Here is a 13,861-nt window from a genome sequence, read left to right on the forward strand (position 1 = left end):
CCCACACCACAGCTGGAAAACTCCTGTGATTGATGGTATGGAAACCTTTAGCATAAAGGGTCCATCCATGAAAAGTGACAGAATGCCAGTTCTGAACATGGCAGTTCTGAGCAAGTAAACAAAACATCCTTTTGTTGCATAAACCAGTATCTCCAGTGCAAGCCCACTAAGTAAGAGCTTGCCTTTGTATTTTGTTGTGAATACAACACACTTAAAAATCTAACTATAATTTGGCTGTGTAACTCAGGATCTTGTGGTTGGTGGTTTTTGAAATACAGAAGGGAGAGTCAACAGATCTCTTGAAATAGGAAGCAGAACAGGTCTTTTTTCTCATAAATTTCCTTCAAAAAATGCAACATACTGAAGTGTCCCTCTCCTCCCTTTTAACTTATTCCCGTATTTTTTGGTTTTTGATATTTTGACTTGCCTCCAGTCACATGATATTTAACTTAGACCTACCCAGGTACACTTGTAAATACAGATTACATACACTGGAAACAATCCTTCACAAGCTCAATGTGCTCAGATTAAGTTGAAAGAGATAACATACAGAAAACCAGGGTTATTTTTTCCTCATTATGATACTAACCATCCACTTGAATGACAATATGCTGAAAAGCTAAAAGAAACAGCACATGAAACGGCCTTTGGAGAAAGGGGTACAGATGTATCATGAGAATAAACAAAACGATGACAGGAAATAAAGGTACTGCACCATACGAGATGGCATCAACTCAAGAGAACAGCCACATAAGGGAAAGCAATATGGACAGCAAAATTATTTAACAAAGTGGTCAGCAAAGGTCTAGAATAAAGGCGGGGAGGGGGAAAGGGTAGCAGCAGCAGAAAAACTGGTGAAGTTGCCTGCTAGGAATGACTTGGCAGGCTACGAACAAAAACAAACTTACTGAAAGTAACTTTGTCCATGACGTGTTCCCACAGGCTCCAAGGGCAACTTTTACTCCGGTTCCTAGAGATGGCAGCTCCTACAGCAGGTCCTGCTGATCAGCTCTGTAGATAAACACATTTTAAGTCAGTGCAACAGCTCCTTGCATTTCTCATGCCTCCTCCCACCAGGGCCATTTCATCCGAACACCCAGTCAAGTACCCCAGTAACCTTCTTTTAACTAAAATCTGCTATTTGTTGTACTACAAGCATCAATTTCTCCTTCCCCTTGTAACCTGTGATCTTACTGTCGGAGGAGAAAAATACTAACAGTTTAACACCTCAAACAGGTGTAGCCTCCAGCGGGAGCTATAAAAGACCAAATTTTTTTTTCTGCAAGGTAAGTACGTTCCTAGCAGGAAATCAGATTTTTCAGTAATTTTGCTAAACAAAACAATGCTAAGAATCTGCATTAAAAACATAAATTTTTTTCTTAAATGTAACACACACTTCTGACTGCACCTTACATCACTCGGGGTGTTACCTGTGAAAACTGGACAGAGGCAGCCAGCTTCAAAGGCAAACAGACCATAAGATTTCCTAAGGAAAGAGTTAGCCATTGCACACACTTTTGGCTCCTGAAATTTAAAGAGAAGGGAAGAGCCAAAAATTATCAAGGATTCACTTTAACTTATCCTATCGGGTCCCGTCTCTAGACATGATGCAGGAAACAGCACCTCCTCCTTTTGCCCTTGGTCACACAAAAAAGGAAGGGAATCAGCTAATAACGCTATAAAAGAGAGGATACCAACAATTAATTAAAACTGATTACATCTCTAATACAGCTCTCTGTCTTAATTCCTAAAATGTGTTTTGCAAGCTAGAGTTTTTCATGATTTAAAATTACTTCACTTTTAAAAGGGAGAAAGCTGAATGCCTCTAAGGCAATAAAGGAGAGCAGATACACATCCACAGGAAACTCATCCTCTTCAGTAACACAGTAAAGAACACACATTTTTCTTCAAAATTTTATTTCAATTTAAATTACGGGGCCAGCCAGATCTTTTGGATAAGAAATGCATTTTCCTCAGGAGAAATGAAATGATACCACGGAAGTAGAATTACAATTGTATACATCTCTTATTTAAAAAAAAAAAAAAAAAAAAAAAAAAGAAAAAAAAAGCTCACATTTAAATAACCTTTAGTAATACCCTTAAGCCTTCAAGCAGATAAGAAACCACTTCCAGAACAAGTTTTTTAATACGAAGAGCACGTCAAATGAGCTTTAATTTAAATACAACTTCTTTTCAAAAGCCAACATTCAAATGTTTCCACATACTAAAAAAGTCACCATAGCCATTGTTTCCAATGCCTAATATAGAGTAACCTCTATCCCAGTCCAAATGTTTTCACTTCTTTACATATATAAATCTTTAGCACGTCTACATTTTTCTAAAGAGGAAGCCTTAAATGTTATGGTGAGTAACTTGGCAAATAATGTTTTCCTCCACTCGGCTATGATAAACCAAAATATAATAGACTGTTAGTACTGAACTATAATACCATCTCACGGCCAATTCTGCTTGCCTGTGATCTTCGGTAAGAGTAAGCTATTTTCTTTCCTGTAGGCAAAATGAATCGGTTTGCAAAGGACACATTAAGAACCTCTGAAAGACCAATTATAACGTTCAGAGCAACTTTAAACAACTGAGTGAAAACACTCAATTTTCTGGAGGTATCTGACTTTTTTTTGAGAAGGATTTCAAATTAGCTTGGATTGCGAAGTATTTTAACTGGGAAGAGGACAGGAAGCAACAAACATTTTCTATAGCGTTCGCAATCAGAGTCAGCCATGCAGAATTTCAACTTCCAGACTCCAACCCGTTAAGTTTGCTTCATTGTGATCTTAGCGTTACTATACGATGGATAGATACAATTTTAATAACATCATTTAGCTATATTTAGTAGATTCCTTTTGTATGGTCACAGTAACAAAAACATGGTGCAAAATCAGTTGGGTTTGTTTTTATAAATACTGATAGTTTGCAGCATTAAAGAACAAAATCAACAAAATTAAATAATTTTGTTACCCTAGGACAGTATGAATTTTTTTCGTGACATCGAAGGGAATTAAATCATTCACTTACACAACTACCGTACTGAGTTATTTACTGTAAGAAAGAAATGATGCACTGCAGGCTCCCCAGAAGTAAGAGGAATCAATATTAATTTAGCATAATCTTTGCCATTTGCAGAGCTGGTGAGCACAATGCTAGTTTAATTGAATAAGGCCAATATTATTCAGTAAGAACATACTATAAAGGGTTCCAGTTCTCTATTTCAGCCTACCCTAACTGATGGCACCCCATTAGATAAGTGAATACAAAGATTTTGTTTGGTATTTTTTCCTTTTAATGCTGCAGTACTTAAGATTGTTAAATCAGCATTTCCATGTGATCTGAAGTATTCAATTACATATGAGCATTCATTTTGCAAAACTCAATATTAGGTAATAGTTACAGACTAATACAATAACATTCCTCTGCTGTACAAATTAAATCATATTTTAAAGAAATGAGCAGCCTAGGAGTTATATACAAAAGAAACCAGCAAGCATTGTTGAAATGAAATGCAAAATGTCACTGCTAGGTCTACTGTCTGAAATACCTTTAAAGTAAAATTAACAAAAACCCTTAGAACATATTTCCAAGTTTACAAGTAAATTCTCAGGAAATTCAAATCATGTCAAAAAAAAATCTATAAAGCAGTGAAAGGCATATATACATTTTCCTTATGAACCTTGAGATTTCATTCTTTTAAAAGTTGCTAAGTTTCAATATCAGTTTATTTGCAAGACAACTGTTTATCCCAATAAGCTCACATCTTAGATACATTTCCCCTTTGATTACAAATAAAGCACTGCACATTTTTTTTTTTTAAATCAAGGCATATAATCTTATAGTATGGTGCCAGGTATGCACAGGTCACATTGTGCTCATATCTCAAACAAGGTAAGTGCAAACATACAGATTTATTCAGATTTGCAAGCATGCAACCTGTTACTTAACTACATTAATACCTTCTCTCCTAAACCAAACTAGTATCTATATGTTTGCTTTCACGAACCTAGAATCTTTCTTTTTCAGGACTCCTAATACAAGCAGTGTCTTTGAATTCTGAAATGACACAAATATCAAGAAAGTCCACATTGTGCAAGAAAGCAGCAGCTATGTTTTTCAACTTGGACTAAAAAAGAAAAGAGAAAAACAAAAACCGTTCACTGAACAGCAGATTAGCAGTAATGTTCCTCATGAATCGATAAGAGTGCCTGATGCTGAATATCTAACAGCAAATGCTGAATTTGGGTTTAATATTTTAAGGGTTTATTGGAGATTAAGCTTCTTGCTGCGCTGGTCTCTTCAAATCCCTGATCTGTTTAACTAAATAGGTCTTCTCATCATTAAATTGTTCATCCTCGGTCCTGTCATTCTGAAACTTGCTGAGGAACTCAATAAGTTTGGTCTGGTTCTTTAGAAGGATGTCTAATATAGGCTGTGTCTTGTTAGGGTTGGCTACAAACACCTGCAAGAAAATAAAAGGCATTTAGCATAAGAGTAGGAAACAGAAGGCTAAGTTAGAAAACAAACCTAGCCAACAAAACAGTGATAACAATAACTTAAAATGATGTTTTAATTAATCCATATCCTAGCATCTCTACAGAAAAAATAATTGAGTAAATGCAAGTTTTAAAATAAAATTACTCATTTCTATTAGAATAGAAGCTGAACACCAGTACCAAAGTAAATTAAATTTGTGGGAGGTGACCAACCACAATACTCTCTGCAGAAACCGCTAAAGACACCTCACAGTTAAATTCTGTAGCAAATGCACAGTTTCATAAAAGTTCACTGAAAACTTTCATACCTCAAGCTGTATCTCCAAGCTCTTAGCTATTTGCTTGTATGCTGCAAAGTCATAAGATATCTCTTATAATTTGCAAATTATAATTTAGGCTTTGAAATTTAGGTGACGACTAAAATACTGCTGTCCTTCATAGATCAGAAGTGTTTTCATCATGCTGCGTGAAGACCATGATGCTTCATGATTTCACATGAAATCATGTGTTCCTCCTTATCTTACTGCACTTCACTTTTCTTATTTCCAAAATTTTCTGAGAGATCACACTGACAATCATACGAAAGTCCCTAAGTGGTTTCTAAAATAGTTTTCAAAAGATACAAAGATAGCTACTTGTAAAGATGGTTCATAATAGAGACAAACATTTGCTCTCTCTTCATTTAACCACTTCGCAGACATTAAGACAAGTTCCATTTAGGCCCAGCTAAGTAGTTTACTCAATTAAACAACTTCTGTTGGGGTTCTTTTGTTGTTTGTTTTATTGTGGGTTTTTTTAAACACACCTTAAACACATGAAAGGCCTCAAACTGAATGTTACGACTCTTGTCTCGTAGAAGATTCATCATTAGTTTGAGATTTTCAGGTTTACTGATGTACTTCGTCATAATTGTGAAGTTGTGTCTGTCCAATAACAATTCACCAAGAAGCTGAAAGTGGAGAACAAGACCGAATTAAAAAATGACTGACACTGGACATAAGAAATAACTTTTTCATAAGTGCTTTCAAACACACTGGTGTGTAAATACAGTAACAATAGAACTCAAATGTCCTGAGTTTCTAAGTGCAGGGTGCATTGTCCTCTTATTTCAATGATTCAGTTTCTCCTATTTCTCAAAAAGTGAAAAATCACCTTTTGTTCACTCCTTGTTATAAACTGGAATTGAAAGGGAAGTCTTTCATTCTTTTTCCCCCATGATTTCTTTGGGGTTTTTTTCATTTCTACAGAAGCTATACACCACTAATAAGAATGTGTTACAAAAAAAAGTTAGTACTTCCAATGAGAAATACTTAACACTTCTTTTGCTACCTTCTTTGTTCAGAAGGGAGTTAAAGGGTGTTCCCCACAAGTACCGCCCTTGCTACAAGTTTTATATTTATGTTGCGTATTATATTTATGCTCATTATTTCTTACGTACTTGATTGTAAGGTTAGCACTGCTCTAGTCACATATCAGGTGAATCTATATTAAATTATTTGTGTCCTGATTTGTTGAAGGAAAAACCAACAAAAATAAACATACTTGCATACAGCCATTTCTGCATAGGGAGGGAAATGACTTGGTATGTGCTGGACATTAAAGAAGAGTAGCTGATCCCAAGATTTAAAACATATGAAAAATTAAAACAAACACACCATCCAAGGCAGTTACTGAAGCCATTTCAATTAAAGTCAACCCAGCTTGAAACGAAAGGAATTATCTAACTTTGCATTTAAGAAGAAAGTAAAATTGCCTTACCTTAAGTGACTGTCTCTTCGTCACATAATTTTCTGAATGAAGTAACTTCTCATATTCACTGAAGAACTAAACACAGAATAAAGAGAAGGGTTATTCCAAGTGTCATACACACTCTTCTTCCAGTTTGTTATAATAATAGTTTGGAGGAGATGCAAATCCGTAACAAAAACGTAAACAAAACCTGAAATCTCTGTAGGTTCCTGGAAGTCACTACTATTAACACACTGTATACGCTTAAAAAAAAAAAATTACTCTTTTAGAAGCCTTTATGTTTAGATTGCAGTGTGGTGGAAGTCGTTACCTCATTATTTCTCAAACTATAACAGCTCCTGGAACTGAACACTGTTCGTTAATTTCAGGATTCCTCAGCAGGTGGAGGAGGGCTATCCTGTATCCTTTGGATGTTACAGGTTAATACAGACAGAAGACAGACAAGGCAAGGGTTCCCTCTAGTGGAAAAATCACATCCAGTTTTCACAGAATAGATTTCTGCTGCCTTCTCTTGTTTTTACAGCTTTCCGCATTCAACAATAAGGTCTTGACCTTAATTTTACTGCTTGGCAGAAATGACTGTAAGTTCAGTTGGTTTAATATTGTGTGTAAATGTCCAAAAACAAAATTAAACAAGGAATGAAAATACTGCTTTCTTCCAGTAACATACACAGCACTAGAAAATTCTCAATATTAAAATGTATCTGCTCACCCTATCATAATGTTGTTCCAAAAATTCTGCACTTAGCAACTTGTGTCTTGTAAGCAAATCCTGTAAAAAAGCAGAAACCCAGTATTATCACTAAAATGTTTAAGCAGTACATATACATCCTCATTAAACAGTACACATAAGACATCCAATAGAAAATTTTGCTATTTCATTAAACACAGGTATTCAGGACATGAATGCAGTTACCTGAACACTGCGCTAAGGACCTTGGCGCCACTTTAGAAAGGTCTGTGATGTGTTATGTTAAATCATACAGGTAAATAGCCTGTGGAATTATCACTAATAAATGCCATTTATGGATCAAGGCTATGCTCTGCACAAAACTATACACAACCAAGGTTAAGACTCACTATTTAGTACTGGTAAATATTATGCTCATAGTCCTATAACTGGTTGTTTTAGGACAACAAAGAATTTTCCCAGGCAAAACGTCAGCATCAAATATACTCAGATTCATAACAGAACAAAAACGTTTGCTCACTTGAGGAGCTGGAGGCAGATATAAAAGCCCCTAGAATAAAAGTGCACACTTACTCAGCTAATTCATGACAGTCTAAATCTTGCTTTCTGAACTAAGTTTGGCAACATACTATATATATTTAAAGGTATGTCTTGCATTCTGAGAAATAAGGAAGAAAAGTGCCAAGCCTACCCATCTGCATCAGTCCTATTCCCTGCCCCAGGCTTGTTTTGTCCAAGAACATAACGCATATCATCTGGGTTCACACAGCCAAGAACTACAGAAATAACAACTCAAATATTGTGTGTAAATTACCTTGAATGTGGCAAATGCATCTGAAGCAATGTCAAATGTTGACATTTCCACGTATCTGAAGAAATCATAGAATTGTTCTGACCACAAGATTATTTTAGCAAGTGGTTCATGCCTGATGCATTCTCTAAGCATTATTCCACAATTTAGAGCAATTTCTGGAGATTCGTACCTATTGGGGAAGAAAAAAAAAAAAAAAAAAGACAAATCAAAGATTCTGTATAATATTTTCACAAGCTAGCATTGCAACACCACATTGCCAATTACAGTTCTCAGTGCTACCAAGTAAACAGAAATTCAGAAAAATTGCAGGTACTTACTTCTGCATTAAACTGCACTTCTAAATATTTCTACAAAATATTACTGAAATCATTGTCAGTTAAACGCCAAATTATAGCCAATACAAATGACCTTCACAAACCAAGAAACAAGACTAAATAAAAAAATATTTTCTTCATACTCAAAATCAGTTCTCTTTTTTCATACTGGGGGGATTGCAGACATCTGGAAAAGCAAGGAGTGATTTCTGTCTTGAAAGCTGTTTGCTTACACACGACAGCAATTCACATAAAGCTATCCATTATATGAGCATGAAGAGTTAATAATACCGGACGTAAATGTATGTCTCTTCTTTCATTAAACCATTTGTCAGAATGAGCAACCACTCTACACACCATGGGCTTCAAGCTTGAAATTCTGACAACAACGTCCTCCGATTGTAAGGACAATATTGAACACCACCTCTGTGCCTGAATCTTTACTGCCTCTCCTGAAGCATCTGCACCTTCTTACAAGAGACCTCTGGAATATGTCCATCACCGATTCGATGGAAGCGATGAAGCCATCCTTGATGGCTTCATTTAGAAATTGTTGCTACACTTCCTTGGCAGGCTTTCTTGCTCAAATACTACAGAGTTCTCTCAGCCATTTTTAGCGTACACCACCAGCAGCTGTCAAAATCTCACAACAGTGTCTTTAAGACATATTTGATGGAAATAAACCTTTGCAACTGCTACTAGCTCCTTGTGGACCCTGGGTGAAGATGGAACTGCCTTTTCAAACCAAGAACTCATCTCAGCATGGTGCAATACAAGCTATCCCAGTCTACAGAAAATCTACCTGGTTTTGGAGCAGTCAAAGGTTCTTACATACTTTCCTGCCTCCCACCTAAAGAATCCTTCTTTGTACACCATTGGCAGCTAATTTAAATTCACCAGAATAATTCAGGAGCGAAGTATCATTGTGCATACTAAGCATCAACTATATAACTCTACAACAACATTTTCTAATGAATTAATTTTCACGTTAAATCCTGCAATACTTTCCCATTTAACTTGTCATGGTGATTTGAAATCTACTGAACTTTTTGCAGCTCATTCCATAGTTTAAATTTACATAAATTTGACTCAGCTGGATACCAAACGTAACATTAAGTCACTAAGCCAACTAAATGCCCATTTCAAGCACCCCGACTTATGAATATGTGTTTCAACAATCCCTGTCAGAATAACGCTTTCTGAAGAGCGACAACACAGACTAAAAATTAGGACAAATGTGTAGCAGCCCTCATTCAGTCACCTACCAACGACAGCATGCTGAGAAAGTAGTTTCATCTCTCTGCGCTTCAAATGTCTTTGCCTTCTTTTGTAAATTATTTTGAAGTAGCACTGAACCAGTATTTTCTTTTGTGTTATACCACAATTAATAATCTTTTTGTACCTCTAACATTTAAATCTCGTTTCCCCACCCCCCCAAAAAAAATCAGGGCTGTAATCAGGGGGAAAAACCCAAACCAACAGAGCACTTCTGGAAGACAAGTGTAGATCTTATACTTGTATGAATTGAAGCAAATATTCCACACTGCCTCTGGTGCTAAACCTTTGGAATCAGCACGAAACAAAAAGATGTAAAATTCCTGCTTTCTCCATAGAGAAAGTTTCTTCTACAATCCATCTTCCAGTGCCTTACACAAACGGCCAAGATTAGGTAAAGGCAGAGATGTCACAGTAAAGCAGCCTAATATGCCATGTATGTGGCAGTTTAGTCAGCCTCTCTAATGACTACTATGAACTAGGAAGAAGGGAAAGGAAAAACACAATAAAGCTTCCTGTTTAAAATATACTTGATCGCCCTCATATCTCAATGCTACCAACCTAACAAAGGCAAGAACATCAATGAGCAGCATGGCCTTTTCATACAGCCTCTAGCTATCCCAGTAGGTGGAATAAGTACTCTTCAGCTGCAGCAAGGTTACCCAGCAGCTTTAACAAAAATTGTAAAACTAATACTTGAAACAGTTGCATTTTTACAAAAGTTTATTAGTGTGTGATCAACTTTTCTATCCCAAAATAACACAATGGAATTGCATTTTTCAGACCTTTCTTCATTAATGTTATTAGAAACACAAGCAATTCTTTTTAAATACACAGAGCACATTCACAATTATTCTAAAAAAAAATGATCGTAACATGAAAATGTTAACAACATCTTATTGCTTTCATGTTTGAGATCCACACCTCTACATGTGCAACACGTATGCAGCATAGATGATTCTCCAATATCCAACACACCAGATAATAAAAGAATAGAGGAAGCCACAGCCACCTGGCATACACCATATGCCCCAAATCATTCTTTGTTTGAAGAAGTTTGAGTGCATTTCTGTCACTACAGCAATATAAATCACTATGAATAAAAAGTTTAAGACCAAACTAAGCCTGGGGTAGCACAGCAAACTGGAAATGACAGTGGTTACAGGGGGAAAAGAAACCACCAGCCTTCAAGTCTTGATGAATAAATTCATAAGGAAATAATTTAAATAGGATAAAATAGTATACTGAATGGAAAAAGTCTGCATTACCCCAGCAAGAATATTTTAGGTTACTAACAGTTCTCAATTTTCAATTATACTTCAAGCAGTAGCGTATTTTTCATCTTTTATTACTCAAATTTTCCTTTACTTAGGGGAATTACAGACCCCATGACAAAAAAAAAAAAAAAAACACTAAGCAAAAGGAGAAAATAAAAGCACCTCAGAACTCACTGTTTCTCCATGAATTTAAAAATTTCTTACTTTACGTAAAAGCATATTTATGTTTTCACAGTGTACCTACCCTTTTAACAGCATGAACAATATATTCTGTTGAGTGCAGATGTATTCAACTGTGGGAGTTCTTGTACCAATTTGCCTTCTGAGAATGTTGTTGAAAATTTGCGCAACGTCTTTTTTGCCCTGTCAAAAACATCAGCAGTTAAACAAAATACTTAAGTCCACTAGGCAAGTTAAAAATTAAACATTATGATAATCTCAGACATTCATACAACATGAGTTCTGCAGTTCAGTCAGCCCCTCACCATGAACTTAAGTAGATCAAACATTCTGTTTCTTTATACCCACTTCAGATAGGCCAAAATGCTCAAAACATTACATCATGTTGCAGCCTGATGTAATTTACATTAAGAAAGGCCAGTTGAAGATTCATCAGATATTTCTATGTAGCATCCATCTCCCGAGTGTGTTTTATACTTCGTTTTGCTAATCACATACCATTTTTTAACTCTGTTCTTGCCTGGAAGCGTGCTTCTTCAATATTCCATTACCCTCTCCCCTTGCCTAGGAACACTTAATTATACATAATTAAGAGCGTGCAGAGCATTTCTGACTGCAGTGTTAACATCCAACTTAAAACTGTAACTTATGGAAAATAAATAAATAAAAACTACAAAGACAAATCATCCACTGACCTAAAATACAAGTCTCACGCTTTCCAACGCACAAAAGAAGTGTAAGGAAGACCAGGACGTGGGAAACCAGCACAGATCATACACAAACTAACGGACAAGGGCAGCACCAGCCAGTACTAAAGGAGCTGGGAATGTTCTCTGTTGAACATACATACATCTCCTATGTATTTCTTCCATCACACCATAGTTAAGTGACAAATGGGTACAGACATCTAACAAAAAGCTGATTATAAGTATAAGCACTTTTCACTGTCATTCACATGCACCATTTAAAGGCCAGATTTCGGCGATTAACTTTTAATTTTGGATTGCCATAGAGACAACTTCAGGACTATGTGTTATCAGATCTAATCCAGAAAAAGCCTAGGCAAACGTGTACTAAGCTGGACTTGCAAATAAAGGCTTGTTCAGCAACTCCACCTGAAGGTTCCCTGAATGTTATACACAAAAACCACACAGGTGTTTCTTGACAATCTCCACCTGTACTACAGATGCCCTGCGTAACATCAGCATTTCAATGTTTTGAGTCTATTTTACATTTTTTACATTTGTTTTCACATTTCAGTAATGTACAAATGTTTTTATATTTGAGTAAAAAGCAGTGCATACTTAGTTAGCAAGAATGTTAAGAACAGCAGCAATTATTTAAAATTATTTCGGTTTTCTAATCAACATCAAGAAGACTGTGTAAGAAAAAAAGCAAATGTTTTTAAAAAAGTAGGACTGTAGTTTTACAAACAGCGTGATTTTGAATTACCATGGACAGTTTTATTAGAGTGTTGTTTTCAGGATATAAGAGTTTGTTTGTAAACGCTTGTTTTCTCAATTACAATTCCATTGAAAGCCAGCCCAAAGCAACACCAGAACTCTTTGTTCTGAAATGAGTAGAGCAGTGTTTCCAGAAATTGCCTTACTCAAACTCCACATAATATAGTCATCAACTCTCATTCACTAACATTGCCAATTTTGCACTGGATCTCACAATTTGCTTTGGATTCGCCAGCAAGAACAGCATTTCCTTATTATGCACATAATTGAACTGATAGTGGTACACAGTAATACCAAAGCTAGTTACTGTTAGAAGGATGTATTACTATGTGATCTCATGGCCCAACAAGGGCAAACAGACACTGAACCCTGTGCCAATAGTCACGACTCTGAGAGGTGAGAGGGAGACTGTGCTAGTATTGTCTTCCAAGAAGGATTCAGGCTCCCTTATGCAAAAGGAGGTTTTGTTTTTGGGTGGTTTTTTTTTTCTTCGTTTGAAAAAAACAAGAACAAAACCCCCACAATTCCACAAGGGATGCCATCTCTTCTACAAACACACTAGCACAGATCAGCAGGGAAATAACTGACCGGTTGGTAGGACTGGCAAGTAGATGGTTGTGTTGACTGCTTTACTTGGAAAGCAAACTTCCAGACAAGGACATACTTTTAAACAGGCCTTTGCATACAGCAAGGTCTGGACAGTCAGACAGTTTCTTAATTAAAACATTAAATTTGTTACTTTTCTGATTTTTACTTTCTTACTTTTCTGGCGTTTTTTACCATGTTGTTCAGATTCAAATACATCTCAGACAGTTTTAAGAGTCAGAGTGAACAGTCCCTGTCTATTAATCAACTATCTATTCCTGTCCTACAAGGAAACCTTCTTCAGGAATGACAGTGAAGTTCTTGACAAAGCAAAAAAAAAAAAAAACTTTTTTAAAAAAGACCTTTAGTTCATTACTGAACAACCTCAAGCTGGGGGGGGGGGGGGGGGGGGGGGGGGGGCGCTCCAGAAGGAATAAATGCTAGACCTACTCTTCAAGTTTAAGAACCAACAGGAAACCAAGTTCGAATCTCCATTGGTAACGGAAAAATCATTTCAAATGCAGTAAAGCCCCAACCACAGAGATGTGGGATATCAAAGCTAACATCTGATTGATGCTGTAACAGCTTGGAAGCATTATGGGAGCACAGGTGTGTTGACATTGATTCTAGGGAACAACAACAGCTGGACAGTCTGCCAGATCCCATCCTTAAAAAGCAGACGTGGTCCAGCCTAGAAAGTGGCATGAATGACTTGATCTCTCTCAAGGGGGAACCGTCATATCCTGGTGTAACAAAGCAGCAGAAAGTCCACAAGCAGGAAACTACTTGCAGTCTTTCCAAGTGCCCCTATTGTAAAATGAATAGTTCTCCTTACTGAGAGCAAGCCTGTAAAAATTGTTATCATTCTTCATTACCAGGAGATAATGACGGTTTCCTTTGCTAATAAGTGGGCTGAGTAAACACCAAGCTGATAAGAATCTAGAGGTCAGCAGAATTCAGATGACATTTCATTATTTCCTTTCTTCAGCAATTAAAGGCCATCACATCTCA

The 13,861-nt window shown here is 36.4% G+C and overlaps 1 protein-coding gene across 1 annotated transcript in view; it reads right to left on the reverse strand.

The window, feature by feature from the left end:
* Positions 1-2,070: 2,070 nt before the first annotated feature.
* CAB39 (calcium binding protein 39) overlaps positions 2,071-13,861 on the reverse strand; it is a 42,195-nt gene continuing 30,404 nt past the window's right edge. The window contains exons 4-9 of the mRNA XM_040613213.1: positions 10,867-10,985; positions 7,757-7,925; positions 6,964-7,023; positions 6,261-6,326; positions 5,308-5,451; positions 2,071-4,468 (exon numbers count right to left, since the gene is read on the reverse strand). Of these exons, the coding sequence (XP_040469147.1) occupies positions 4,280-4,468; positions 5,308-5,451; positions 6,261-6,326; positions 6,964-7,023; positions 7,757-7,925; positions 10,867-10,985 (747 nt within the window). The 3' untranslated portion in view covers positions 2,071-4,279. The remainder of the gene's footprint in view (positions 4,469-5,307; positions 5,452-6,260; positions 6,327-6,963; positions 7,024-7,756; positions 7,926-10,866; positions 10,986-13,861) is intronic.

The sequence above is a fragment of the Falco naumanni genome, chromosome 13 (assembly GCF_017639655.2).
Source record: "Falco naumanni isolate bFalNau1 chromosome 13, bFalNau1.pat, whole genome shotgun sequence".
NCBI classification, from domain to species: Eukaryota; Metazoa; Chordata; class Aves; order Falconiformes; family Falconidae; genus Falco; species Falco naumanni.